General features: G+C 34.5%; 1 protein-coding gene across 2 annotated transcripts in view; it reads right to left on the minus strand.

Moving 5' to 3' along the window:
- LOC105333355 (isoleucine--tRNA ligase, mitochondrial) overlaps nucleotides 1-26286 on the minus strand; it is a 28384-nt gene extending 2098 nt beyond the window's left edge. The window contains exons 1-21 of one of the 2 annotated variants that reach the window (XM_034470243.2): nucleotides 26001-26284; nucleotides 23790-23912; nucleotides 23357-23510; nucleotides 22656-22807; nucleotides 22227-22276; nucleotides 22015-22127; nucleotides 21766-21859; nucleotides 21548-21663; nucleotides 20412-20602; nucleotides 20237-20327; nucleotides 19801-19946; nucleotides 17238-17395; nucleotides 16955-17057; nucleotides 16772-16865; nucleotides 16466-16571; nucleotides 16100-16202; nucleotides 15543-15665; nucleotides 13727-13858; nucleotides 12381-12484; nucleotides 3846-3988; nucleotides 3562-3749 (exon numbers count right to left, since the gene is read on the minus strand). In XM_034470243.2, coding sequence (XP_034326134.2) covers nucleotides 3562-3749; nucleotides 3846-3988; nucleotides 12381-12484; nucleotides 13727-13858; nucleotides 15543-15665; nucleotides 16100-16202; nucleotides 16466-16571; nucleotides 16772-16865; nucleotides 16955-17057; nucleotides 17238-17395; nucleotides 19801-19946; nucleotides 20237-20327; nucleotides 20412-20602; nucleotides 21548-21663; nucleotides 21766-21859; nucleotides 22015-22127; nucleotides 22227-22276; nucleotides 22656-22807; nucleotides 23357-23510; nucleotides 23790-23912; nucleotides 26001-26192 — 2676 coding nt within the window. In that variant the 5' untranslated portion in view covers nucleotides 26193-26284. Of the gene's footprint in view, nucleotides 1-3561; nucleotides 3750-3845; nucleotides 3989-12380; nucleotides 12485-13726; nucleotides 13859-15542; nucleotides 15666-16099; nucleotides 16203-16465; nucleotides 16572-16771; nucleotides 16866-16954; nucleotides 17058-17237; nucleotides 17396-19800; nucleotides 19947-20236; nucleotides 20328-20411; nucleotides 20603-21547; nucleotides 21664-21765; nucleotides 21860-22014; nucleotides 22128-22226; nucleotides 22277-22655; nucleotides 22808-23356; nucleotides 23511-23789; nucleotides 23913-26000 lie in introns of both variants that reach the window. The other variant, XM_034470244.2, reaches the window with a different exon arrangement.
- Nucleotides 26287-26304: the final 18 nt, after the last annotated feature.

The raw sequence follows: 26304 nt of genomic DNA on the forward strand, positions 1-26304 counted from the left end.
TTTAATACAACTAAAAAATTTTTATTTCAAGAATTCTTTCTTTCTTCTTTATAATAAAGTTAATCAAATTCAATTTTAGCTATTTATTTATTAATCACATTTTTTAAAGTGAACATGTATAAATAAGCATAGTAATGCAAAGTAATGCCATGTAATGCCAGCATTACACTAAATTTTGGAAAGTAATGAATTACATTAGCATTACTTGTAATGCTAAATTTGTGGCATTACACATTACTAGCATTACTTTGAAAACATGTAATGCATTGCAATGCATTACCATTACATTTAGCATTACCCCAAGCCTGATATATATATATATATATATATATATATATATATATATATATATATATATATATATATATATATATATATAATTTTCAATTCACAATTGTTTCTCATAAGACAGGTGCTTTTACATCAAATAAATTTCAGCAATGAAATGATATTGTCAAATTTCACTATACTACATGTATTTCAAACTTAGATATTTACATCTACCAAGTACGATTCCCTTTACTTCTTATGGAAACTTATAGTCAATTCATAGCTCTAAAGAAACAGTCAGACTGAAATCAACACGCCCTGTTTATCAATTAGTTGTAACCTACAGCGACCTAAGAAAAATCATGATGATGTCAGACTCAAGGTCTCATAGGAGATGATTTGGCTGTTTCTTTTAGCTAACGTTCTTATGTACATTTAAAGTAATTTAGTGAATTTTACTTACTTTCTACGAACAATTTATTAATTAGTTAAAAAAAGATGTAAATATAAACAATGAAATGCTTTCTTGAAGTTATGAATTCAAAGTAGCGATCATTGTAAAAAAATAAATAACCTGCTAATGCAATTATGTATTTTTTCTGTAATATCGCCACCTTCATATCCCGAATGAATCACCAAAGAAAGCATTTTATTAGCTCACCTGAGCTGAAAGCTCAAGTGAGCTCTTCTGATCACATTTTGTCTGCCATCCGTCTGTCTGTCCATCTGTAAACTTTTCACATTTTGAACATCTGCTCCAGAACCACTGGGCCAATTTTGACTAAACTTTGCACAAAGCATCCTTAGGCAAAGGGGATTCAAAGTTGTGAAAATTAGGGATCACACCCTTTTACAAGGGTAGATAATTAAGACAGCTGAAATTTATGTGGAAGCATCCTCAGGTAGTGGAGATTCAAAGTTGTGAAAATTATGACCCACAGTAGGGTGGAGCCACAATCTGTGGGTCGAATTTTTCATAGGAATAAATATATAGAGTAAATTGTTTAAAATCCTCTGAAGAACCAATAGGCCAGGAAAGCTGAATCTTGTGTGGAAGCATGTAGTGTAGATTCAAAGTTGTGAAAATCATGACTCCCCGGCTAGGGTGGGGCCACAATGGGGGGGGGGGGTGTCGAATTTTTCCCTAGGGATATATAGAGTAAATCTTTAAAAAATCTCAAGAACCATTTGACTAGAAAAGCTGTAACTTATGTAAAAGCATCCTCGGGTAATGTAGATTCAAAATTGTGAGGTGAAATCTTCTCAGAAACCAATCAGCTAGGAAAGCTGAAACTTGTGTGGAAGCATCCTCATGTAGTGAAGATTCAAAGTTAAAAAAATTATGACCCCTGGGGTAGGGTGGGGCCACAATAGGGGGGTTGAATTTTAGCATAGGAATATAATTTATAGAGAAAAGTCCTAAAAAATATTTTTCTCAAAAACCAATCAGCCAGGAAAGTTGAAACTTGTGTAAAAGCATAGTCAGGTAGTGAAGATTAGTCAGGTAGTGAAGATTTAAGTTTGTTCAAATCATAATCCCTGGGAGTCGTACTAGGTGAAGGTCACAAAGGGGGTGGGACAAATTTTTACATAGGAATATATAAAGAAAGATCTTATTAATAAAATCATTTTCTAAAAAACCATTTGCCTGGAAAAGCTGTAACTTTAGTGAAAGCAACTTCAGATAAAGTATATTCAAATTTGTTAAAATCAAAATCTGGAGGAGTAGGCTGGGGCCACACTGGAGATCCAGTTGTACAAATTACCGGTAATCACAAAAACTGTAATGTTATTATACAAAGGGTTCTGCTTAATCTGATAGTCAATTTATTGAATTTTATTTATAAAGTTTTCTACCCCGATGTAAAATTGAAAGTAATCAGAATTTCCTCGATGTCACATGTTTCAAAGCCAGTCACTATTGATTCAGAAATTACATGTTTAAATAATTCTTAAAGGGGCATGGTCACGATTTTGGTCAAAAATTATTTTTCCAATTTGAATAATTACTATGCTTCAGTGAGGCATTCTTAATAGGCAAACAAAATTTGAGTGTCATTTGTTGAGTTATAAGTGAGTTACAGAGATTACAATTCTTTGACATGTAAACAAGCTTTTGTTTACATTTTGAATGTTGAAGTAAAAATTTCAAATTTAAACCAAAAATGAATGTGTTAAACGTTAGGAACTGTTTATCTATGCTTAAAATGAATAAGAAGATAGAAAAATCAGCTCGAGAAAGGTTTTAAATTGATAAATTAAACTTATGTAAACAAAAACAGGGCACGAGCCTTGTTTACACGTCACAGATTTGTGAGCTCTGTATCGTGCTTAAAACTTAAAGACTGACTCTCCAATTTTTTTTGATCACTAGAAATGCATATCTAAAGCATTGTAAATAATAAAAATAGAAAAATAGAATTTGACGAAAATCGTGACCATGCCCCTTTAATGGTGCAAGCCCAGCATGAAATTAAGACATGCAATTGGTAAATAAACAAACAATAAAATGTGTACACAGGTAAGGTCAGTCCTGTGTGCGGTCATCCAGAACAACTATCGATGTCGGTACCTTTCATCTTACGACAAAGGGAGCCACCCGTGTGCTTTGAAGTGTAACTAATGCCCTGTAAAGAGTTACCATGTACACAAGAGGGGTGTCAACCAATTAAACAAAGGAATATACAGGAGTAAAAGGGTGGGAAATCATTTTCACACGGTCACAATCCTATCAGATTAACCGAAAATGACATTTTTTATGATTATCAGGACAAAATATAAAGGGATATATAAGAAATGGTTCGGTGTTTTGATATTATATCAGATTAATTGAATTATTCGATTAACCACTATCAGATCAAGTGGAACCCACTGTATATGGTTTTACTTATATGCAAGACTTCTTACATGTTGCTGATTCTTTAAAATTGTTTAGACTTTGGCCTCTGGACAATTTTTGGGCCTCACAAAAGGTTCAGAGTTTGATGTAGGTTATTATCCCGTATATAAACAATTGTTTAGGATCTTTTTGAGAACTGCAATGCTCAACATGTGATATAACTATAAAATCCTGTTAGAAAAGGGGCTTGATTATAAACATAAGAATTTTCGAATAGGATCTACATGTATTATAACACATTGTCCAGATATTTTGTACTATGACTCCATTAAGCTAATTTTATCATGCCTATTGTTGCTTAGGAGAGCGATGTGGCCCATAGGCCTCTTGTTGTTTAATTAAAAATGCTACCAGTATTAAGATTTGATCATCTTTAACACAAAAACATGTACCTTTAGTTCTGAATAAAGTTGAGATTTGGCAATTACAATAGCATCATAATTTCCCATTGGTTCAGATACTAGTACTTCATTCATTTTGTCCCTTATGGTGAAAGCTGTAGACATCAGCTTTTCGATGTCTGGGTTATTCCAATTAGGATTTAGATGGTACCAGAGGGTGTGAAACAATGGTGAAGTCTCTGGAATAGGAAAGCTTAATGCATACTCAAATCAAACAAAGGAATACTAGTATTTTAGATTGAAATTTGATGAAATTTGAGTCCCAAACAATTCACTTTTCTGTGGGTGAAACTTGTAGACTTCCTCAGCCAGGGATGGTAGTATGGGGGCGATGGACTTAGTCAGGACTTCCAGAGTGTGATAGAGGACAAACAGAGAGGATCGGTGTCCGGGGCTCTGGACACTGTCACAGTACAATCTGCAATACAGAATGAAGTCTACACAAATCTTTACAGACCCTTGAAATCTAAAATATTGTCATTAAAATGATGATTTATTCTCATATTATATTATGGTATTTTGTGTTACATTCCATAATCAATTCCATACATACATGAATAAAACATTAAACAAGAAGCCCATTGGGCCACATCGCTCACCTGAGCAACAATGACTTTATATGGGTGTTCAAAGGATATTGTGCCATATGGCCCCTCCATATAATAACAAAATATAAATGCTGTATAGTATCCGTATTTTACACTTATTTTTGCATACACTTAATGTTTGACATTGTACCTTTATGGAATACCGTTTTTACCGAAAATATGAAGATCCTATGCAAGATATAAAACTAAACTTTTGGTAGCATCTGTTAACATCCATTTCTTTTATTTTCGTTCTGCCCCCCCCCCCCCCCCTTCCCCCACTTTATAAGGCGATATATGAGAGCATATAGGTACATTTTCTTCCTCAGCTACTTACTTGTTATTCTATTTTTTTTTAAATATATTATAATAGTTATTGTATTTTATTAAAAAAATTTCTATATGTGAAAGAGGAAAATTGTACCTCAATGCGCTCAATTCCTCAAATTAAAAATGTTCAAAAATTTTAATTAGTCTTCCTCATTATAAATGACTGCTGTTTACCTGGCATGAACTTGTGTGACATTTTATAACCTTACTCTGACACTTGATCGATGAATACACTCAAATGAAAAATGTTGTCACATGATATGTTAAAAAGCTTTTATAATCAATGTATTGACAGGCATATCACTCTATTTTACTCTAAGGCCCACCCATTATTTTCATCTTTATTCAAAAACAACAAATGGCTACAAACCAGGATGACTTTCCACTGTAATATTTCTTAGGAATAGCGATAATGCCTTTATCCCCATAACAGAAATGTGTCAGAACTATGGAAACTGTTTTAACAGGGTCGTTTTTATTTACATTACTGTACTCCTGTCTGAAAAACTATCAAAATTGATGGCTATGATAATTCATCATATAAGGAGGGGGCCCCAGAAAGCAGTTACAGCATATCATCCTTCTTAATTTTTTGTACTTGAGTATTCAATGTTTAGCGAGATATTTCTAGTGATCAACCAAAATTTCAGTGTCAATCATAGAATTATAAGCAAGATACAGAACTCACAATTATGCTTGGTTTGAGTCATTTTTTGCTCACATAATATAAGTTTATTACATTCAACTGAAGATTTTTTCATATGGTATGATTTTTTCAATTAATATGTTCTCTTCAGCATTTAAAATGTAAAAAAAAAAAAAAGAATGGCCTCAGATCTGTGTACAAACATAGAATTGTGAGCAAAGCTCTGTATCTTGCTTATAATTCGAAGCTTGACACTCATATATGGTTAGTAAACAATTGAACAGAAGAAACATGCACTAAAACAAATAAAGAGCACAAATTTTTTTTCACAATGATATACATATACCTATATATTTCTGTCAGCGATATTAAACTCTGTTTAAACTGAATAAACTCGAGAAAATACTGTAAACAATTAAACATAAGAAACATGCACTAAAACAAATAAAGAGCACAATTTATTTTTCAAAATGAATCATATATATACCTACACATTTTTGTCAGCAATATTAAACTCTGTTTAAACTAAATAGACTCGAGAAAATGCTAAGCATCTCAACAAAACACATTGCAAAGATCAAACTGAACTACAGATTGAATGAATTGTATTTTAGTACGTTGTCAATGCATCAGGTTTTGCTTATTTTGCGCTAAGTAAACAGTTAACTGTCTGATTTACTGAAGTCTGTGTTTGATTTGACACGTAAAAATTCGGCACCAATTTATCTTGCATGTTTCAAAGAATTGCTTCACACGCGAACTGTTGAACATTCATCTTTGTCAGACCGACCTATTTACCATACGACCAACATGGCTGCTTTAAACAAAGAACCTCATTTTCAAAATATGGAATACCAAACCTGAAGTTATGTACCGGTACACTGATTCCTTTCCTTTATTATACCCGCACTTTCTAAAGAAAGTTCGGGTATATTGTTGTTACCCTGTTCCGTCCGTCCGTCCGTCCGTCCGTCCGTCTGTCACGTTTTACTTTCTCAAACTGCTCTTACATCTTATAAACCAGCAAACTGAACTCTTGGAGTTTGATTTGGGGTATCATGTTGTTTTGTAAAAAAGTTTCAAAAATTCTCTGTTAGTCCTGGGGGTCAAATAATTGGTAAAAAATGACGTTTTTTCACAAAAAACCTTCTTCCTCGAACTCCTCCTACATTTTCAAAAGTAGACAAATCATTTTTTGGAATATGTTTTAGGGTATCCTATAGATGCGCAATAAGGTTTCGGAATTTTCAATTTTGTCCTGGGGGTCATTTAATGGCTAAAAAATGACGTTTTTTTACAAAAAAACTGGTTTAAAAAACGTCATTTTTTTTAAGCAGTAGCCAAATGATCTTCTAGAATATGATTGGGGGTGTCATATTGAGGCATGATCAGGTTCCAGAATTTTTTTTTTAATTAAAGGGATCAGTGGGCAACAAAAAATGACGTTTTTTGGCAAAAATATATGGTTCCCAGAACTCCTCTTGCAACTTTTGGAGTAGCTACATCATCTCTTGGGATATAATTGGGGCTGTCCTAAAGATGTGCAATAAGGTTTTAAAAATTTAAATTTCATCCTGGGAGTCAAATAGTAGCAGAAAATTGACGTTTATCACTAAAAAATCAAACATTGATCCAAGAGCTCCTCTTATGATTTAATGGATAGACAATCATATCTTGGGATATGATAGGGACTGTTCTATAGATGTGCAGTAAGGTTTTCAAAATTTAAATTTCATCCAGGGAGTCAAAATGTAGCAGAAAATTGACGTTTATCACTTAAAAAAAAACATAGATCCTAGAACTCCTTTTATGATTTAATGGATAGACACATCATATCTTGGGATATGAAAGGAACTGTTCCATAGATGTGCATTACGGTTTTGAAAAATTAAATTTAACCCTGAGGCCCATTACCTACCGGTACATACCTTTTGATGCCCTTTAAGGATCAAGAATATATATGGTTAAGGGGTGGGGATCTCAACCGTTTTCGAGATATTCGTGCACTTCCTGTTCAAGGGGGGTCATGACAACCCCCGGGGCCCATGACCTACATACCGTTTGATGCCCCTTGACACAAGGTACAAGAATATATATGGTTTAAGGGTGGGGATCTCAACTGTTTTGAAGATATTAAGGGACTTGCTGTTTGAGGGCGTCAGGACCACCCACAGGGCCCATGACCTACATAACATTTGATGCCCCTTGACATCAGAAACATGAATATATATGGTTTAGGGGTCATGATTATAACAGTTTCTGAGATATATGGTAATTTCAAATTCCTGGGGGGTGGGGATGACCCCAGGGGTCAGATCTAATAAACCCTATATATTGCCAGTAACAGCCAATATATGATTATGAAAACCCTATATTATTATCTTTGTCCGTTTTCAAGTTACCATTTACAATAGAGTCTATGATTCTTTCTACAAGGTTCAATGTTAGACCCCACACCCTTTTGACACCCCCCTCCCCCCCCCCCCTCCCCCGAAAAGTGGTTGTCTAACCCAAAATGAGAAAAATCAAACCAGGGTGCACAACTAGATTTGCAGGCCTATCATATCCTAGAGTTTTGTACAATTATGTTCAGCCATCTCTGAGAAACAAGTTCAGAGCGGGAAAGAAGAAAAAGAAGATGAAGAATATATACATGTATTAAGAACCGTACAAAAACAATAAGTCTCCAAACTTCATTCAGGAGACTTAATAATTAATAAAGATTAAATAGAGATAGGATCATCAAACATCAATAATTTAAAGATAATTGACAATTTCTGATTCTAAGGGGGTCAGGATGACCCCTTAGGGTCATGACTTACATGCCATAATGATCTGATGCGCCTGCATGACCTAAGGAGGAATAATATCTTTGGATTAAGGTGGGGATCTCAATGGTTTTTATGATATTTGATAATTTCAGGAAGAGCACTTGGGATCATGACCTACATACCATCTTAAATGCCTTGAACAAAGAAACAATAATATAATATGTACATGATATATGATTCAATTTAAGAACCCAGATATAGATCAATCATCTGTTTTGTAATACTTCCTATGTATATATACATGTACATGTATTAGTTTGTGTTTTGTTCTATACTTTTCATGTTCATGACTGTAGTATGGCTTAGTCTTATCTTAAATTACATTAAAAAATTGTCAAATATATGCCTTGGAACCCCCACTCCCAAACAAACTCAAATATAAACTGTTCTCTCTCTCCCCCCCCCCCCCCCCCCCCCTCCTTCCTTGTCGAATAATCTATTAAAATCAAAATATAATTTGGGTGTCTAAAAACTTTTATAAACTGGTAAAAAATGTTATTCTTAAAAAAAATTACATTACACCTTGCATAATTGACAAATGATCTATTGAGATACGATCAGAGGTCATATTTCTACCTTGGGATCAATAAGTAGTATTCATTGACAAGTTAAAATTAATTAATAACAATAAATGATTCAAATTATAAATGTTTATACTCCACATTCATCCCCCCCCCCCAATCTAACCTGCTTATAAAGATTCAGTCTTCTTAATACATTCTTACATGTGTACAGTAGCAAATTTTAAATCATTTCTTGATTGCTTTTTCTCTCGTGATTCACATTAACATTTTGGAAATTGCTTAATTCAATTTTTAAGATTTATAAACAAAATGTTATATGCATCACTGCCATGTGTATTCACCTATTTGGGGCAATTGTAAAGTCTCCTAAACAAAGCAGTGACATCATTAGGCTAGGAATTACCCACATGGATCAAACACTACTGTATAACATATGAATAAAATAAAATACATTATTATTTCTAGTTCTAAAATGTCAGGGTGTCTCCAAGGGGGCATAATCTTACAATACAATTTTACGCGCAATGACACAAAGAGCAAAAATAAATTAAACGGTTTAGGGATGAGGATCTCAGATCTCAGAAGTTAACAAAATATACAGTGTATCATATCATTTCCTATTTCATAAAGGTGGGGGGGGGGGGGGTTAAAGACAACACCTGGGGGTCATTAATGTACTTTACACCAGTTGATGCATCATAATGACTTTAGAAGATATTTTGTATTTTCCTGTTTCGTGGGGTCAGAACAGTCCCATAAGGTCATGACCTACATTGTATTTGATGCATTATAATACATTAAGAAAGAAATACTCCTTCCTTCCTATTATTACTCATATAAAAAATATAAGTGTCTACACTTACTTACATATGAAATACACAAATTTAATAAGAAATTGTTTATACAGGGTCAATATGGGGTCAACTCAACAGTGCATGCAGTCTGACAAATGAAAAAAATAACTTTTGCAACTAAAATGACAGAAACTTTACAAATGCGATAGGATAGGTAACGATGATAAGCTTATTCAAATATTAAAAGATGATGATACAGTATGCTGTCAAAGGGAGATTACATTTAGAAAGTGAAAGTAGAACTTATATACATGTGTATGTATGCTGGCAGGAATCCCATGCTGGCATCTTATTATATTGTGCTACTGCTACTACATGTATTATGCTTACCTAAATTGGTCAACATCATAATGATAATCCAATTAAAACACAATAATGAATTCCTTTAGCTGATCTTAACTACCGTAATCCTTTTCTGCATACGGAAAACACAGACATGTATGTATGGGTGTTGCTAAAACGCGGAACGGAAAACGGAACGGAATGGAAAATATCATCACGTTTATCCCTTAAAAAGGGTATAGACTGGCCAGAAACGATTTACTTTGTATCTTTTATTTATATCTAATGAATGATTATCAACATGTTGCTATCTTATTAATATTCATATGAATGTCTATCAATTATAGCATTGTATTCATTCGGCTTTAGTTGAGTACGAAACGGAAAAATCAAATGTATACGAATTGTGAAACATTAACATGATTAAACGAGCAAATTAGCTATAACTTTTTACTTATTTCTCTTATATGGTATTGCTGGCATATTAGCGTAACGTACGCAGTTAGTGAAAGCGTTTTATGCGTGTTTTGAGTATTTTTATATTATTTTCAAATATGATGTACATGTATATACTTACATCAAAATTGAATTTTCGGTGTTCTAGACGATCTTTTATCATACAGACGATACAGTATCATTGAGATGGAAGAAAAAAACTGTAGGACTGACGACATTAAAAAATTAAAATACAGTAAACATTAAAATACCCGGTAATTTGTGAAACTAGTAATTTGTGAAACTAGTATTTTTAGCAATGCAATTTTGTTTACGTTTGCATTACAAAGCATGCAGTTGTTTATTCCAGCAGCTATATACATATGATCCGAATAGAGAGCTCTAGACGTTGCCTGGTTTGATTTTCCGATTATATATTGGGACTATAGTCTGTCAATCCCAAAATATTCATGCAGCACATTTGGACGATTTATAATGGAAAATGTTGACATCTTTTCTCCATTTGGAAGTCACTCAGAAGACCTTGCACAATTTTTCAACACCATCATCCGGGTCTGTTAAAATGCAAAACCCTGTAGACTTTTTTATTTTTAGCCGTGTATATATACCAGCTGATAAGCTAGAGAGGACGTTTTAAAGAAAGAATAATGAGAATGTTTAATGCTTCTAAAAGAGAATCGCTTGAACCCTGAGGTATATATAAATATACAGCAAAAAGTGAATCGAGGATATTTTGGGACAGAATATAGTGGTCAATGCATGTACTGTTAATTTTGAGGAAATAAATATTCTTGAATAAATAATCTAATATTGCTAATCTTTCAAAAAAAATTAAAAAGGTACATAAAGTATATCGTTTTAGCATACTTTACAAATCTATGAGGTAAATAACATTAGATAAGATTTTCCGTTTTCCTTCCGTTCCGTTTTCCGTTCCGCGTTTTAGCAACACCCATGTATGTATACACGTGAACCCATCTAATCGAAGAGCTGGGTAAAACTAGTACCCGCTAATGAGACATGCAAACCTGTGTTGTGTACGTAACTTCAGACAAAGATCAGTCATTTGTAACATGCATGTATTTTTATGACCTATTCTTCAAATCCACTTGCACTATTTTATTAGGTAAATAACAGCTTTAAGGTGGTGCAGGACACCTGCATATTGTGATGTACATGTATACTTCCTATTGAGATAAACAATAAAGTATGTTGACTATTGATTAAATATTTACCCCCCAAATAATGTTACCTAACATTGAAGCGCAATGGGTTAGAGCGTTTACATGTCTGTAAGAGCATTGGGGTCCAAGGTGTATTTTTGGTAATTTACGAATTTTCATGGGGAGGGGGGGTCTGGACCCCTCACTCCCACCCCTTCTCTAAATCTGTGCACACGATGATGTTCATGTAGGCACACAGAAGCAAATCTAAAACCGGCAACCGCCACGGGAAGGGGGCATAATTTAATTTTTAATTTTGTTTGTAATAATTATATAGACCATTATACTTCCTATGACATAAAATGTTAAGATTATTGATTAACTGAAAATTCACTGCAAACAGTTCTACCCCAAATTGCACATAAAGTGCTGCTCATGTCACGATGTGTATTATCATATGGGCAGGGATCTCATCCTTCAGTTATGAAAATTATAATTTTTAAATGTATTACCGGAGTTTGCATGTAGCCTTCATTTTTAATTAAACTGGTATAAAACAGTGTTATTTAGGGGCAAACACATGGTGCGGGTATTACTGTCTAATGACAGCATCTGGTTATTTTTTTGTAAGAACTCAAATTTGGAACAAAATTAGCCCTAAATTTTTGCAATTTATATTTTCCTGTCCATAAGGATGAATTTTGCTAAATCACGTTGAATTTGACTTAACAGTTCTTGAGAAGAAGATTTTTCAAAATGCACCCCCCTTTTTTTACAGTTTCGAGGTTTTCTCTACTTTGAATGCAAACTGGCCTTTTATTTCTGCAATTTATATTTCCTTCCCATAAGGATGCTTTGTGTCAAATTTGATTAAAATTGGACGAGTGGTTTTAGAGAAGAAGCAAAATGTAAAAAGTTTACAGATGAATGGACAGACAGAGAGACGGACGACGGACAAAATGTAATCCGAAAAGCTCACTTGAGCTTTTAGCTCAGGTGAACTAAAATGGAATAATATAAATACACACACTTTGTGCTTCATACTTCATAAAAGTTAAATTTCTTTTGTCTTATCCTCCTCACCAAGAAGTTCAAAACAACACGATCCTCTGTATAGGGGAGGAAGCGTAATCTTACCTGTCTTTTGATATAGTAATATAGACCTTGGAAAGATCACTGAGAAATTTCTGAAGAAGTGTCAAAACTCTTCCAAATCTATATTCTTCATACATTGAAGTCACCTGAAAAATATATTTCAAAAAAGTATACATAGTCAAATGTTAATTGTGCATTAAGCAGCACAATATTAGGAATCGCTGAATATAGCACAGTAGTTATAAAGAATCGATGAATATAGTAGTAGTTATTAGGAATCTATGAATATAGCAGTAGTTATAAGGAATCAATGAATATAGCAGTAGTCATAAGTAATCCATGAATATAGCAGTAGTTATTAGGAATCAATGAATATAGCAGTAGTCATAAGTAATCAATGAATATAGCAGTAGTCATAAGTAATCAATGAATATAGCAGTAGGTATTAGGAATCAATGAATATAGTAGTAGTGTAACAGAGACACTTATTGCCTCTGCTGGGGTTTGAACCCGGGTCCTCTGGCACGCCACTATTGCACTCTACCGATCGAGCTAAAGGGTTAACCCACTAGCCAGAGCTAGTAGGAATGCCATATACCTAATTCTACCACATTGTCCCCCTCCAAGGAAATAGGCGTCCTGGAGTGCCAATGCCTGTGGGGCAAAGTTCTGGAAACAATCTCTCTCACCCGCCAGAGAATACCCAGGTCCCAACGTGGGCACCATTTTGTAACAGAGACATTTATTGCCTCTGCTGGGGTTTGAACCCGGGTCCTCTGGCACGCCAGTCCAGCACTCTACCGATCGAGCTAAAGGATTAACCTACTGCCGGAGCTAGTAGGAATGCCATATACCTAATTCTACCACAGTAGGTATTAGGAATCAATGAATATAGCAGTAGGTATTAGGAATCAATGAATATAGCAGTAGGTTTTAGGAATCAATGAATTTAGCAGTAGTTATTAGCAGTGTTATTAAGAATTAATGAATATAGCAGTTACTGTAGTTATAAGAAATCAATGAATATAACAGTAGGTATTAGGAATCAATAAATATAGCAGTGGTTATAAGGAATCAATGAATATAGCAGTAGTTATTAGCAGTGTTATTAAGAATCAATGAATATAGCAGTAGTTATAAGGAATCAATGAATATAGCAGTAGTTATTAGGAATCAATACATATAGCAGTAGTTATAAGGAATCAATGAATATAGCAGTAGTTATTAGGAATCAATACATATAGCAGTTGGTATTAGGAATCAATGAACATAGTAGTAGTTATTAGGAATCAATGAATATTACAGTAGTTATTAGGAATCAATGAATATAGCAAAAGTTATGAATGATGGGATACTTGTCATCATGAGGATGTGGTTGTTAGTTATACCTGGGTTCCGTAACTGTAGAGCAGTGACAGCAGATATTGGTCCTGAGGCAGGAGATCACTGTAGTTTGTCTGGAGAATGTTTACATCAAATCCCCTCAGGCTTCCCAGGAGATGGCGCAACATTTTCCGAAGCTGATAAAAAAAACCAAGAGGAGTCAATTTTGGCTGACACTGTGGAATCATTAGAATTTGTGGTGGCTCAATATTTAGCTGACAGTAGTAAATCTTATTGAAAATATTATAAGTCTGAGAGATCTGTCAACATTAACATACCAGTACTAATAAGACAATAGGCCCATGGGCCACATAGCTCACCTGAGCAACTAGAGGCATGATAAAATCAACTTAATGGATTCATAATAAAAAATATCTAGAAAATGTAGTATAATACATGTAGATCCTGTATATAAATAAATCCATTTTCCCCTTGGATATTCTTATGTTTATAATCTTTAGATATTCTTATATCTATAATCAAGTGCCTTTTCTAACAGGATGATGTAAAAATTCACCCCCCCCCCCAAATTGCCCCACCCAACTTCTAGGGATCATGGTTTAAACAAGTTCCAGTTTTTGAGAAAGATTTAAAAAAATTTACTCTATATATTCCCATGTAAAAATTTGACACCCCCCCCCCCCCGCCAATTGTGGCCCCACCCTACCCCCAGGGGTCATGATTTTCACAACTATGAATCTACACTAGCTGAGGATGCTTCCACACACGCTTCAGGTTTCCTGGCAAAATGGTTTCTGAGAAGAAGATTTTTAAAGATTTACTCTATATATTCCCATGTAAAAAATTGACACCCCCCCCCGCCAATTGTGGCCCCACCCTACCCCCAGGGGTCATGATTTTCACAACTATGAATCTACACTAGCTGAGGATGCTTCCACACATGCTTCAGGTTTCCTGGCAAAATGGTTTCTGAGAAGAAGATTTTTAAAGATTTACTCTATATATTCCCATGTAAAAATTTGAACCCCCCCATTGTGGCCCCTGGGGGGGGGGGGGGGTAATGATTTTAACAACTGTGAATCTACATTAACTGAGGATGCTTCCCCATAAGTTTCAGCTTTCCTGGTCAAATGGTTCTTGAGAAGAAGATTTTTAAAGATTTACTCTATATGTTCCCCAAAGTAGAATTTCCTCCCCCATTGTGGCCCCCGGGTGTCATGATTTGTATAAAATTGAATCAACATTAGCTGAGAATGCTTTCACATATGTTTCAGCTTCTTAGCTGAATAGTTTCTGAGAAGATTTTTTAAGATTTACTCTATATATTCCTATGTAAAAATTCAACCAACCATTGTGGCCCCACCCTACCTCTGGGGGTCATCAAATCTTCATTAGCTGAGGATGCTTCCAAATAAGGCATAAGGTTTAGTTTACTTGGCTGATTAATTTCTGAGAAGAAGATTTTTAAAGATTCACACTATACATTCCTATGTAAAAATTCGACCTCCTATTGTGGCCCCATCCTATCTTCAAAGGTCATGATTTCACATCTTTGAATACCCGAGTCCAAAACTAGCGCAAGTTTTACTATGGGAGGCACTGTAGCTCCCAGGTCGTCCATCCGAATTCTTTCAGACCGGGAGCTACAGACCTGCAGCTACATCGATATTCTGAAAGTAAATACTTAATATGCTGAGTTCCTTAATCAGCGGTCATACTGTCACTATAGTAATCGTCAATTGAAAATTGGCTTATCCCCCAGGTCGGCTAGTCTAAGGGTTTTTCCTGAATTTTGTCTGAAAATGAGCAATTCGGCCTATGCCTCGCATCGACATATGCCCTGAAAAATATGGTACATACCTGAAACAGCTCCTCCTGATGAATATCCAGTATGTTGGTGCCAATGGCTACCTTAGTTTGCAGACCAGAGTTTGCCACCCACAATCTTAGAACATCAAGTCCATATGGGATACCAGTTGCCTTCTGTATAAATATTGTAAAAAAAAAACTTTTTAAGGTGGAATGCAACACTAAAATTTTATTTTATGATTCATTAGAGTATCTTTTTTGAAACATGAATTGTGCTCAAAGCAGGATATCTACCCATCATCATTTTATACGATTTTTGGGGTACATTTTTTATCAGAAAGTGAAAAATCTACTTAGACCGCAAGTATCACTGTAGAGTTCATAATTTGGTGTGAATTAATGCAGGATTTTATTATCTTATAAATCTTGTCTGAGCATGAGCAATACAACATTTTACTTTTTTTAATATGAAAGTATTTATGAAAATAAAAGAACACCACCTTTTGCCCATATTGTTTAAACCTAATAAAATTAGAGTAACAGTACATTTTAGAAGAATAGTAGTGATATATGTGTAGATTAATCCCCACAACTTGTCTGTGTCTTACACTGTGTCCATTGATGATCTGCCCTGGATCTACCACGTTCCCTACAGACTTCGCCATCTTGTGTCCTTCTTCATCCACTGCAAAACCATGGACCACTAACTTCCTGTAAAATGTCAAGCCAGTAGATTTAGACAGAAAGACCACATTGTCTCCATGTCAAATATTTTTCAGCAATTCTTCCTTTTAATACTTCTGCAAAGCTGTTTTGATAGATGTGTATATCATAGATTACAATATTCACTTTATAAAGAACCTATGGATGAGCACTGGTGAGATTCTAATACATTTATGCCACGAGTAACTGAGCCAGTCACCTTTACTCCTTTGATACATGTAGATAAATGTGAATTTAATAAGAGCACTTACTTAAATGGAGCTTTCCCTCTGTAGGCCACACTAGTCAGTAGAGAGGACTGGAACCATCCACGGAACTGATCCAGACCCTCCAGATACACATCAGCAACCTTGTCATCTGTCAAACAACCATGCATTACTTTACTCCCAGAAATTCAGTGAGTTTGGTTATCAATGTCATGTACCATAACATTTGTCTCAGAGATAGGTATGCGGAACACTCCAATGCATATTGCACTGTGCTGCATCATTCACTGATTTTAATATACATGTAGTATGTTTGAAATCATTTTATTGAGGTTTTTTTCTTTGATTTACCTGAGAGAACTGATGCCCAGGAAGTTCCACTGTCAAACCAAATGTCAATGATGTCACTTCCTTTCCTGTAGTCACTGCTATTCCCAAGGCCATTCTGTTAAGGAGATATGCCAAAATAACATTAAAGAGCTGACTTTAATTAACTATGTATTGTACTACATGTATTGTAAGAGGAATCCTCACCCTAGAGAGAATTTCCTGAGGTAACAGTTCTTCAACAGACATGTTCCACCAGCAGTTTGAACTATGCTTTGATATTAGATCTCGAACATGATCAAAAATCTCTCTTAAATAGAAAGAAGTAATATCTGATAAATTTATTACAGTAATTAAACCTGATCTTTAAAACATATACAATCTATCCATCATTTCGTGCAGATCAAATTCAATGAAATACATTTATTTACATGACCAAGTGTGACTGAAGATGAAATAGATGCACACTGGGCACAGCTACATGTATCACCTATTGATGAGAACTTCCTCAGTGTCGCGGTGATAAAAGACGGGGATCGGCACACCCCAGACTCGCTGGCGGGAGATGCACCAGTACTTTCTCTTTAGCTGAGCATCCATGTTTTGACGCAGTGATTCTGGATAGACTTTGATATCTTTCATACACTCCTGTCAGTAACCATCACATTTTTTATAACATTATTAATGAATGAAAATACTGTGGAATCATTTAATTTCATAGGGGGGGGGGGGGGGCAATTTTTGTGGATTTCAGGCTTTTTGCTTATTCATGGGGATGTTATTTCATGGGTTCGTTGGTTTTCAGTTTCAGTAAGAAACATAGGTAATCACAGATTACAAAGCTCACCGAGACGAGGCATTACCTTTATGAGACCAACTTTATCATATCATATGAAAATCATACTTTATGATCTTGGATATTCATGGATACTGTTTTGACACAATATCGTATATCATCTGTTAAAAAATTGTATGATAATCATATGTTCTTTTCATATAGTATTATAAGATACAATGTTTATCAATACATTAATATATTATAGAAACCAATATCATATTATATAATATCGTATGATACAATATTATGTAATATACAATACAATATTATATATTGCAATATCATGTGAATCATGTGATAAAAAAATAAATTAATAATACATCTGAAGTTACCTCTGCTATTCATTCATATTATAGTTTAATCAACTATGCAAGTTAAAAATAGTACTATTATCTATTTAAGGTCAGACGACACGTTCCTCAATTTTAGATAACTTTTTCCAGGAATTTGTTAATGGTTTACTACTACTTTGACAAGCTTTCTTGCAAAAAAATTAGGGTACCTTACCAGGCATTTCTGCAAAATACTAGAGTATGCAATTTCCTTTATAATCTTCTTGAAAATACACTTGAATTGCTGATATAAAATAAATACATCTACAGCACAGCAAAATTCACTACAGTAGAACTATATCTCCGCCGGGGCGGGGCTTTGAACTCACGACCTCTAGAAACTATACGCTTTTGGCAGAGAGAGGCCAAGGTTCTAACCACTCGACCATGTACACATATAACCAATATCAAGTAAATTTTGATCATTTTTAAAGTAATTATAAAATTAATATTTTTTATTAGAACTCTTTATTACGAGGAGATACAAAAAAGATTCTCGAGGAACGTGTCGTCTGACCTTAACATGTGATTTGTTCCAAAAACCTTTACCTTATCCAGCATCCAAAACCTATGGCTCAGATTCAGCATTCAAGCCTGTCAGGTTCATCAGTATCAGCAGCATAAAACGCACCACCCATGCAAGTTTGGTGAAGTTAGGACAAGTAATAAGATATCATTTTCAGAGAGCAACTGATTCAAAAACTTTAACCAGCTCTTAAAACCTTAACCTCATCCAGCATCAGAAACGTATGGCTCAGATACAGCATTCAAACCTTCTGGTGCATCAGTATCATAAGACGCACCATTCATGCAAGTTTGATGAAGTTAGGACCAGTAGTAACTAAGATATAATCATCGGAGGGCACCTGCTCCAAAAACTTTAACCAGCTCTTAAAACCTTAACCTCACCCAGCATCAGAAACCTATGGCTTATATTCAGCATTCAAGCCTGTCTGGTGCATCAGTATCATAAGACGCACCATCCATGCAAGTTTGGTGAAGTTAAGACCAGTAGTAACTAAGATATAATCATCAGAGGGCACCTGCAACAAAAACTTTAACCAGCTCTAAAAAGCTTAACCTCCTCCAGCATCCAAAAACTATAGCTCAGATTCAGCATTCAAGCCTGTCTGGTGCATCAGTATCAGAAGACACACCATCCATGCAAGTTTGATGAAGTTAGGACTAGCAGTAACTTTCATATTGCTATCAAAGGGCACCTGCAACAAAAACTTTAACCTGCTCCAAAAACCTTAACCTCCTCGAGCATCTGAAATTTAGGACCCAGATTCAGCATCCAAGTCTTTCAAGTTCATAAGTATGTCCAGGTGCATCATCCATGCAAGTTTAGATACAGGACCTGCAACAAAAACTTTAACCAGGTCCGGACGCTGACGCTGACGCCAGACGTATAGCATAAGCTCCCCCTGACTTCATCTTGGTGAGCTAAAAACCAGTGCATGTTTCTAAATTTGTTTTCCTGAGGATGTAATTTCATGGGGAAGGGCTACCAATGAATACCACGAAAATTGAGCCACCACGAATTCTAATGATTTCACAGTATAGTAAAAGATATCAAATAGCAGCACATGATTTTGTGGCATGTTCAATAACCTATTGCAGATTGGGAAATTGACAAAATGGTTTTAATTTCATTATGTTTGCAGTTTACCATTTTTCTATGAAATAAACCCAAAAATGATTGCCATTTTTCCTTTACCGAATGGTAAAAGAAATGTGTCTTATTTATTAAAAGTAGATTTTCCAAGAACATGAAACTTTTTGGATTGGTACTTTTAAATTGCATTGAGGAATTAAAACATCTTACAGTATATGTGCAACTGAGAAAGAGACAGCAAAGAGTTTTTTTCTCAAAGGCTTACCATGGCTTGTTGCTGTAGTTTGCTTGTATCTATGAACCACTGTTTACAGGCCCGTAAAATAACAGGTTTCTTAGTTCTCCAGTCAATGGGATAACTGTGTTTATAGCTCTCTTGTAATATGATGTGATCTTTTAGTAGTGAAATAACTGAAAAAAATGTAAGGATTTCATTATCATGTGTCTTTATCTAACCATATCTTCAATTCTTTGTATTTCGTTGATGACCCTTTCAGAGCCTTTCTTATGAAAATAATGATTTTGACTAATCACTTCATGTCTTGGTTAAAATCAAAATTATCAAAAAGAAATCAATGACATCAAATTGGAGATAGACCAATATAGTAAATATAGTATAGCAGTGAATACAAGGATATCTCCAATATTGACATTACACATGTGATATGTTGTAGGCTACTACCAATAAAAAGTTGAAATACCTGTATCTTCTGCATCCACATGAACTCTTTTTCCTTCCAAAAGTGGCCCTGTTTCAGATGTGTATCTTCCTGTCTCATCAACAAGAGTGTCCTAAAAATGCAGTTGTGTGTTATCTTTAATGCAAAACCCACAATTTTCTACGAACTGTATTAAAAGAAAAAAAAAAAAAATTACCACAGGGAGACCATACTGCATTCCCTTCTGAAAATCTTCCTGTCCGTGAGCCGGGGCGGTATGGACCAATCCGGTGCCTACATCGGCAGTCACATGATCTCCCTCCAAGAAAGGTAACTCTTGTACATCCATAGAAGGATCCATTAATTGTTTCAATGGATTTATATATTTAAAGTCTTTGAAAGCAGATCCTATAGGAGAAAAACAATTACCTGTTGTAGGTGTTTTTGTATGATATACATGTATTCATATATAAAGCACAGGGAAATTCATTGGAGCTCCACCTCTGCCCCAGCCAGGGGTTGATATCATGACCTCTGGAACCCACTCCCCAAGTAATGAGTGGCAGGCGCACTAACCACTCGACCGTCTAGGCAAGACAAAAATCTTGCTTTCTATGACAAACGAAACCTAGCTCACCATCCAAATAATAAGTACAAACATTGCAATTACTTTCAAATTGACATATACATGTCCATAGTGAAGGATTAGATAAAATTAATATACATTTACATCCAGAATACAGTAAAACTCGTTTAGAACGAACACGAATATAGTGAAATTTCAGATATAGCAAAGTTTTTAATCCCTAGTAAAATTCTCCACAAATCTTTGCAAAATTTTCTGGTTATACCAAATTCGGATATAACAAATTGACGGATATGGCGAACTGATTTTGAGTCCCGTTGAGGTGAATAATAACGAAATTTAACACCTTTATAACGAATTTCTTTACAGTTTAAAAAAGTTCGTTCTACCAAATTAATACGATAGTTTGAATGAATTCATTTTCATATAATTTTTTTCAATTCAAAATCCGATTATTAAAGGTATTAAAGTGATGAATTTTTATTTTAAGACTCAATTAGCAAAAATTATAGTCTGGTGAAAGAAAACATATATATAGTGAATTCGCTATAGACATTATTACAAATTGGTTATACCGATATAATGAATTACGGATATAATGAATTACGGATATAACGAAGTAATTCCATTGGTCCCTAAGACTTTGCTATAACCAAGTTTTACTGTAATGTCTATTATTAATAAAACACTTTAATTACAGTAACTAAGTACATGTATAAACAAATGTATATTTGGTCTAATTAGCCTTTATCGTACGGCATTCTTACCTTTTATTTCTTGAATAATCTTTGATTCTCCAGGTAAAATAGAATGAAGTTGATCCACAAACTCTTTCCCACATATATACAGTTCATCATTACAAAGATTTTTCACCAGACAGTACCTATAAAGAAACATTTAGAGTTAAACAGATGAACATTATATACATGTATTTGTAAAAAGTGAGAAATTTGACTTGATCAGTAATTCTGTTGCTTTACATTACGTTAAATCAGATCCAAAACAAATGGCTTCATTAGCGGGCAGGGTCCATGGGGTTGTGGTCCAGATCAAGGCAAATACTTGGCTTTTCTCAGCATCTGTGTAAACATATAATGTACAAGCTTTTATGTTACAAAATCATAGTACATGTACATGTATACCAAAGAAGTCCATATGACAGTAATTAACTTTTCCAAGACTAGTTAGAGATTTCTCTGCCTTTGGTCTACATTGCATTTAAATAAATCCTTACCATTTAAAGAAAAACATGCCTCTAACGTGTCTGCTGTCACTGGAAATTTGACGTACACAGCCTTACTGACAAAACCAGGGTCATATTCTAATTCTGCTTCTGCTAAAGCAGTTCTAAACAAGAGAAAAGAGTATTCTTCCAAATGAATAGAATTTTTCCATTACTTTTGACTACATGTACATCAAAAGTTTCAGTTACAAAATAGTACTTACCTTGAAGATGGAGACCAATACACAGGCATGTAACCTTGATATATCAGTTCCTGGAAAAGATACAGTGTTCTTAAGTTTATAGACCTCTAATACATGTAACTGACTCCTTACTATTTACCCATAATGTAAATGAAAATTCATACTCAATAAGGTTGTGGTGAATAACACCATCTTGTTTTTAAATACTGTAAACATATTACATTCAGCTGTGTATTCTATTTAGCGTTTTTGGCGGAATGTGGCTTCCGCTAAATCAAGTACATCGCTAAATGCAATGCATATATGTATTAGATTAGTCACATTCACGAATACGCTAATTCAAATCCGTGCCAACTTGTTCAAAAACTATTTTCCGCCAAATATCGTACACGCCAAATATAATAAGTTTACAGTAGATTGAATTGATGGATGACAAAACATGAAATTTACCTTCTCATACATGGCATAAAACACATCAAGCTGTTGAGCCTCGTAAAGGGGGTCCATGGTCCGGTAACATTGCCCCTCCCAGTCTGCCATCACCCCATACTCCTGGAATCCCTCCTTCTGGACTTGTATGGACTCCTCGGCAAATGTCTTTGCTGCAAACATTTAACTGAGTAAGCTGACACTTGACATCTTGTACTGAAAGCCAACTTTTATTTTCATGCAAGAAAATTTTGCAAGCTTAAAGGGAAAAAAACTCAAGAATATTTAGAATATTTCTTCACTATTAACATATATGTTCTTTGATTATTACCCAGTATCACATTTTTTGGTTGGAACATACTTTATTGCATAAACATATACAAATGGTTCAAGCACAAGTTCTATCAACTTACAGAATTCTTAACATTTTTTAACTAATATATTTATGGAAAAAACCATTTGTGAACCAGTATTTTACTGTAAACTCATTAGCAAAAACAAAATTTTATTTACAGTACTCCATACACTTAGGAATGGTAAATACCAGTTAAACAAATCTAATAATTTTTTTTTTTTTAAACTGAATAAGTGTCAGCATTTACTGGAAATTACAGTCATATTTGAAAATTTTCTTTAAAATGGTTTTTGATTTAATTAATTGATGTTCACTTTAAAATCCAGAATTAATAATATTGATTATATTAACAGACAAATGAACCTACACATGGCTCGGATGGACTGATCAGAGAGTGTCTGTTTTTTGCTCTTTTTTAAAGCTTTCAATTCTATTGGCAGACCATGGCAATCCCATCCAGGAACATAATGAACTCTGTACCCTTGAAGCAAGTTGTAGCGATTGATTATGTCTTTTAGAACCTGTAAAAGGAAGATACAAAAATGCATGCTTTTATCTTCAAATACATGTACTTTACCTTCAGAATACTTCAATTGATTGCAAATTATAAAGAACATTTAAGTTTGCGGGTTTTTATTTTTTAAAAAATATTTTATATTAAATGACTGATCACTGTCTAAAGTACCCCGAGACCAATAGACATTGCAGCTAGTGTAAAGTTGAAAGTTCAGATGTTGAAAAAATTTCTTCTGCAATATGCTAATTTACATTTTAAGTCTAGCAAGGATGTAAACAATTACCTTATTAATTGCATGTCCAACATGTAGCTTGCCATTTGCATATGGAGGTCCATCATGTAGAATAAATTGCTTGTTTCTGTTTTCATTTTGCTGCCACTTATAAAGTTCACTTAACTCCGATTTCTATTAATAAAAATTGAGAATACATGTATAAGCAATTACATTGTTCTATTTCCATGTCTTGATAGCGAGCGCAGCGAGGCAGCGCGAAGCGCCGCTCGCATAGCGAGCTCCATAGACAACATGTACGATGGGAGAAAATTCGAGATGAAATCTGCACACTGTTCAAAGATTTTTTATGAGGCCACGTGAAAAAGTTCTACATATCCCAATAATCCTTTGCGGTGCATAGCAACATGGTGGAACAGGAAGCGTTTCTAAGGAAAATTCTTAACTCTTAATCGTATACATCTATTTCATTTATAACAACAAAACTCCTTTAAAAACACTAAAGTAAACAACACATATGCTTACGCAAAAAAAACTGTATCTATCTGAACTTTTGCTGACATATGACGTCATTTACTTTCCCGAATTTTTTCGACAATTTACGAGAACTGTCGAGCGCAAAAGAAAGTTAAGTATGACGTCACAGTGACTTCGCGCAATAAATTTAGAGGTGGATCAAGCATATATACTGGGTGTAACGCGTAGTAAGTACTCAGTATCAGTATTAATGGTAACTCTTCGACTGATTAGTTGTTTTGATCATATTTTTTTGCTAAGTAAATACACATGCAAGTTCCATACTTAATTTACTGTCATATTGATCCAATTGTAATATGCATGCGTGAGGTAGGTGACAAAAAATTATTTAAAAAATGTCTACAACGCATATATAGCATACAAAATTAACAAAATTATAAACTAATTGATGATACAGAGGAAAATAACAACAAGGGCAAAATGGGAAATAACACACTCACAAGCAGTTTATTGTTTACTGATTTTAATGATCATTTTAAAAAGTAAAGGAATGATAAAACATGATTGTCTTTTTATTAAAAAAAATTTATGCTCAGTGGTAGTTTGTTTAAGTGTATTAGCCTAAAATGGACAATTGGAATAAATGTTACAGGGTTCGACACTAACTTTTTAATGCGTTAGTCCAGCCGGACTTGTGCCTGTTTACTTTAACTAGTCCGCAGGCAATTTTATTTGCCCGTCCAAAATAAATTAAAATGCAATACTGTATTTTGCCTAATATAATACGCACTTTTCAATAGAATTTGAAAAGGGTGCAAAAATTACACCACATTGTGTTTTTAATATGTTTTTCTTACAGGAGTAGCACTTGCTTAGTTGTACTATTTAGTACATAGCAATGAGCTGCGTATTCACTATCTCCAAGTACATGGTATATGCCGATATTACAGATTTTATAAATAGATCTGGGCTTCGAGCTTCCATGTTCTTTTCTTTATCCAAGTTCTTTAAAATTAGTTAAAAATAATAAACAATTTATGACAAATGATTTAAACACAATTCATTTAAATTTAGCAACTCACAAATGGTTCCTTTCACCTTTATTTTTTTCAAACACCTAAGTGTCTCTATCTAAGCCGTTATTGTGAACACGTGCGCTTGTCACTTATTTTCTCGGACATCCCTGTAAGGCAAAGAATTAATCAAGTCACCCATAACATCCTGCATACCTCTGTTGTTTTTGTTTGGTAACTATAATCACCGCAATGTTTCATATCAATTTGCATCATGCTACATGTAGATACTAAAATTAAAGTCAGGATTTCAAGTAAAATGTCGACAATCGCACATCGATAATCTACATATTTTTTTAAAGCAGAACTTTTCATTAGTCTGACCAGACTGACTAGACAGAAATTTTGTTAGTCTGAATTAAAATCTATTAGTCCGGGACTAACGGACTAAGGTTAGTGTCGAACCCTGATGTTTGTTAACTTCGGGTTCCTAGCGGTGATTAAAGTTTTTGAGACAAAGCCAAAGTTTTTAGGTTGGGGCAAGTCCACGGGTTAACGTTGCATTTAACAATGATAAGAGATGTTTGGTTCCTTCTGCGCTCGCCCCAACGTTCACACCGTAAAACATATTATGTTGATCTATATGATAAAAATCATTTAAAAAAAATATCAAGATTGAAGATGGTGAACAGCCTAAACGGTCTCGCTTTCAATGTGGCATTAGGGAATATTAATGCGGTGGGACAGTGGGGTATACAATAATGAATATTACTTTAAACCCATCTCCCGCCTTCTTCAGACTCAAAACAAAGTCCGTCTTTGGCAAATAGACGGTGTCCCTGTATTTGTTTCCTGTTGGTTTACTTTTCTTGTCCTTAACATTATCGCAGTATAAGCACGTCTGTAATGACAAGTGGCACTTAATCCATGGCAATCGCAAATGCTTAGTTGTGAGTAGAGGCATTGCGATAGTCTCAATCAACTTATCAAGTCTTTACTTTGCACAGTGTGTCCATGGACGCTGACATATTACCGCTCCGCAGAAATTGGTTTCATATCTTTTTTAGAAAATAAAA

Source organism: Magallana gigas, chromosome 6 (genome assembly GCF_963853765.1).
Source record: "Magallana gigas chromosome 6, xbMagGiga1.1, whole genome shotgun sequence".
In the NCBI taxonomy this organism is placed as follows: Eukaryota; Metazoa; Mollusca; class Bivalvia; order Ostreida; family Ostreidae; genus Magallana; species Magallana gigas.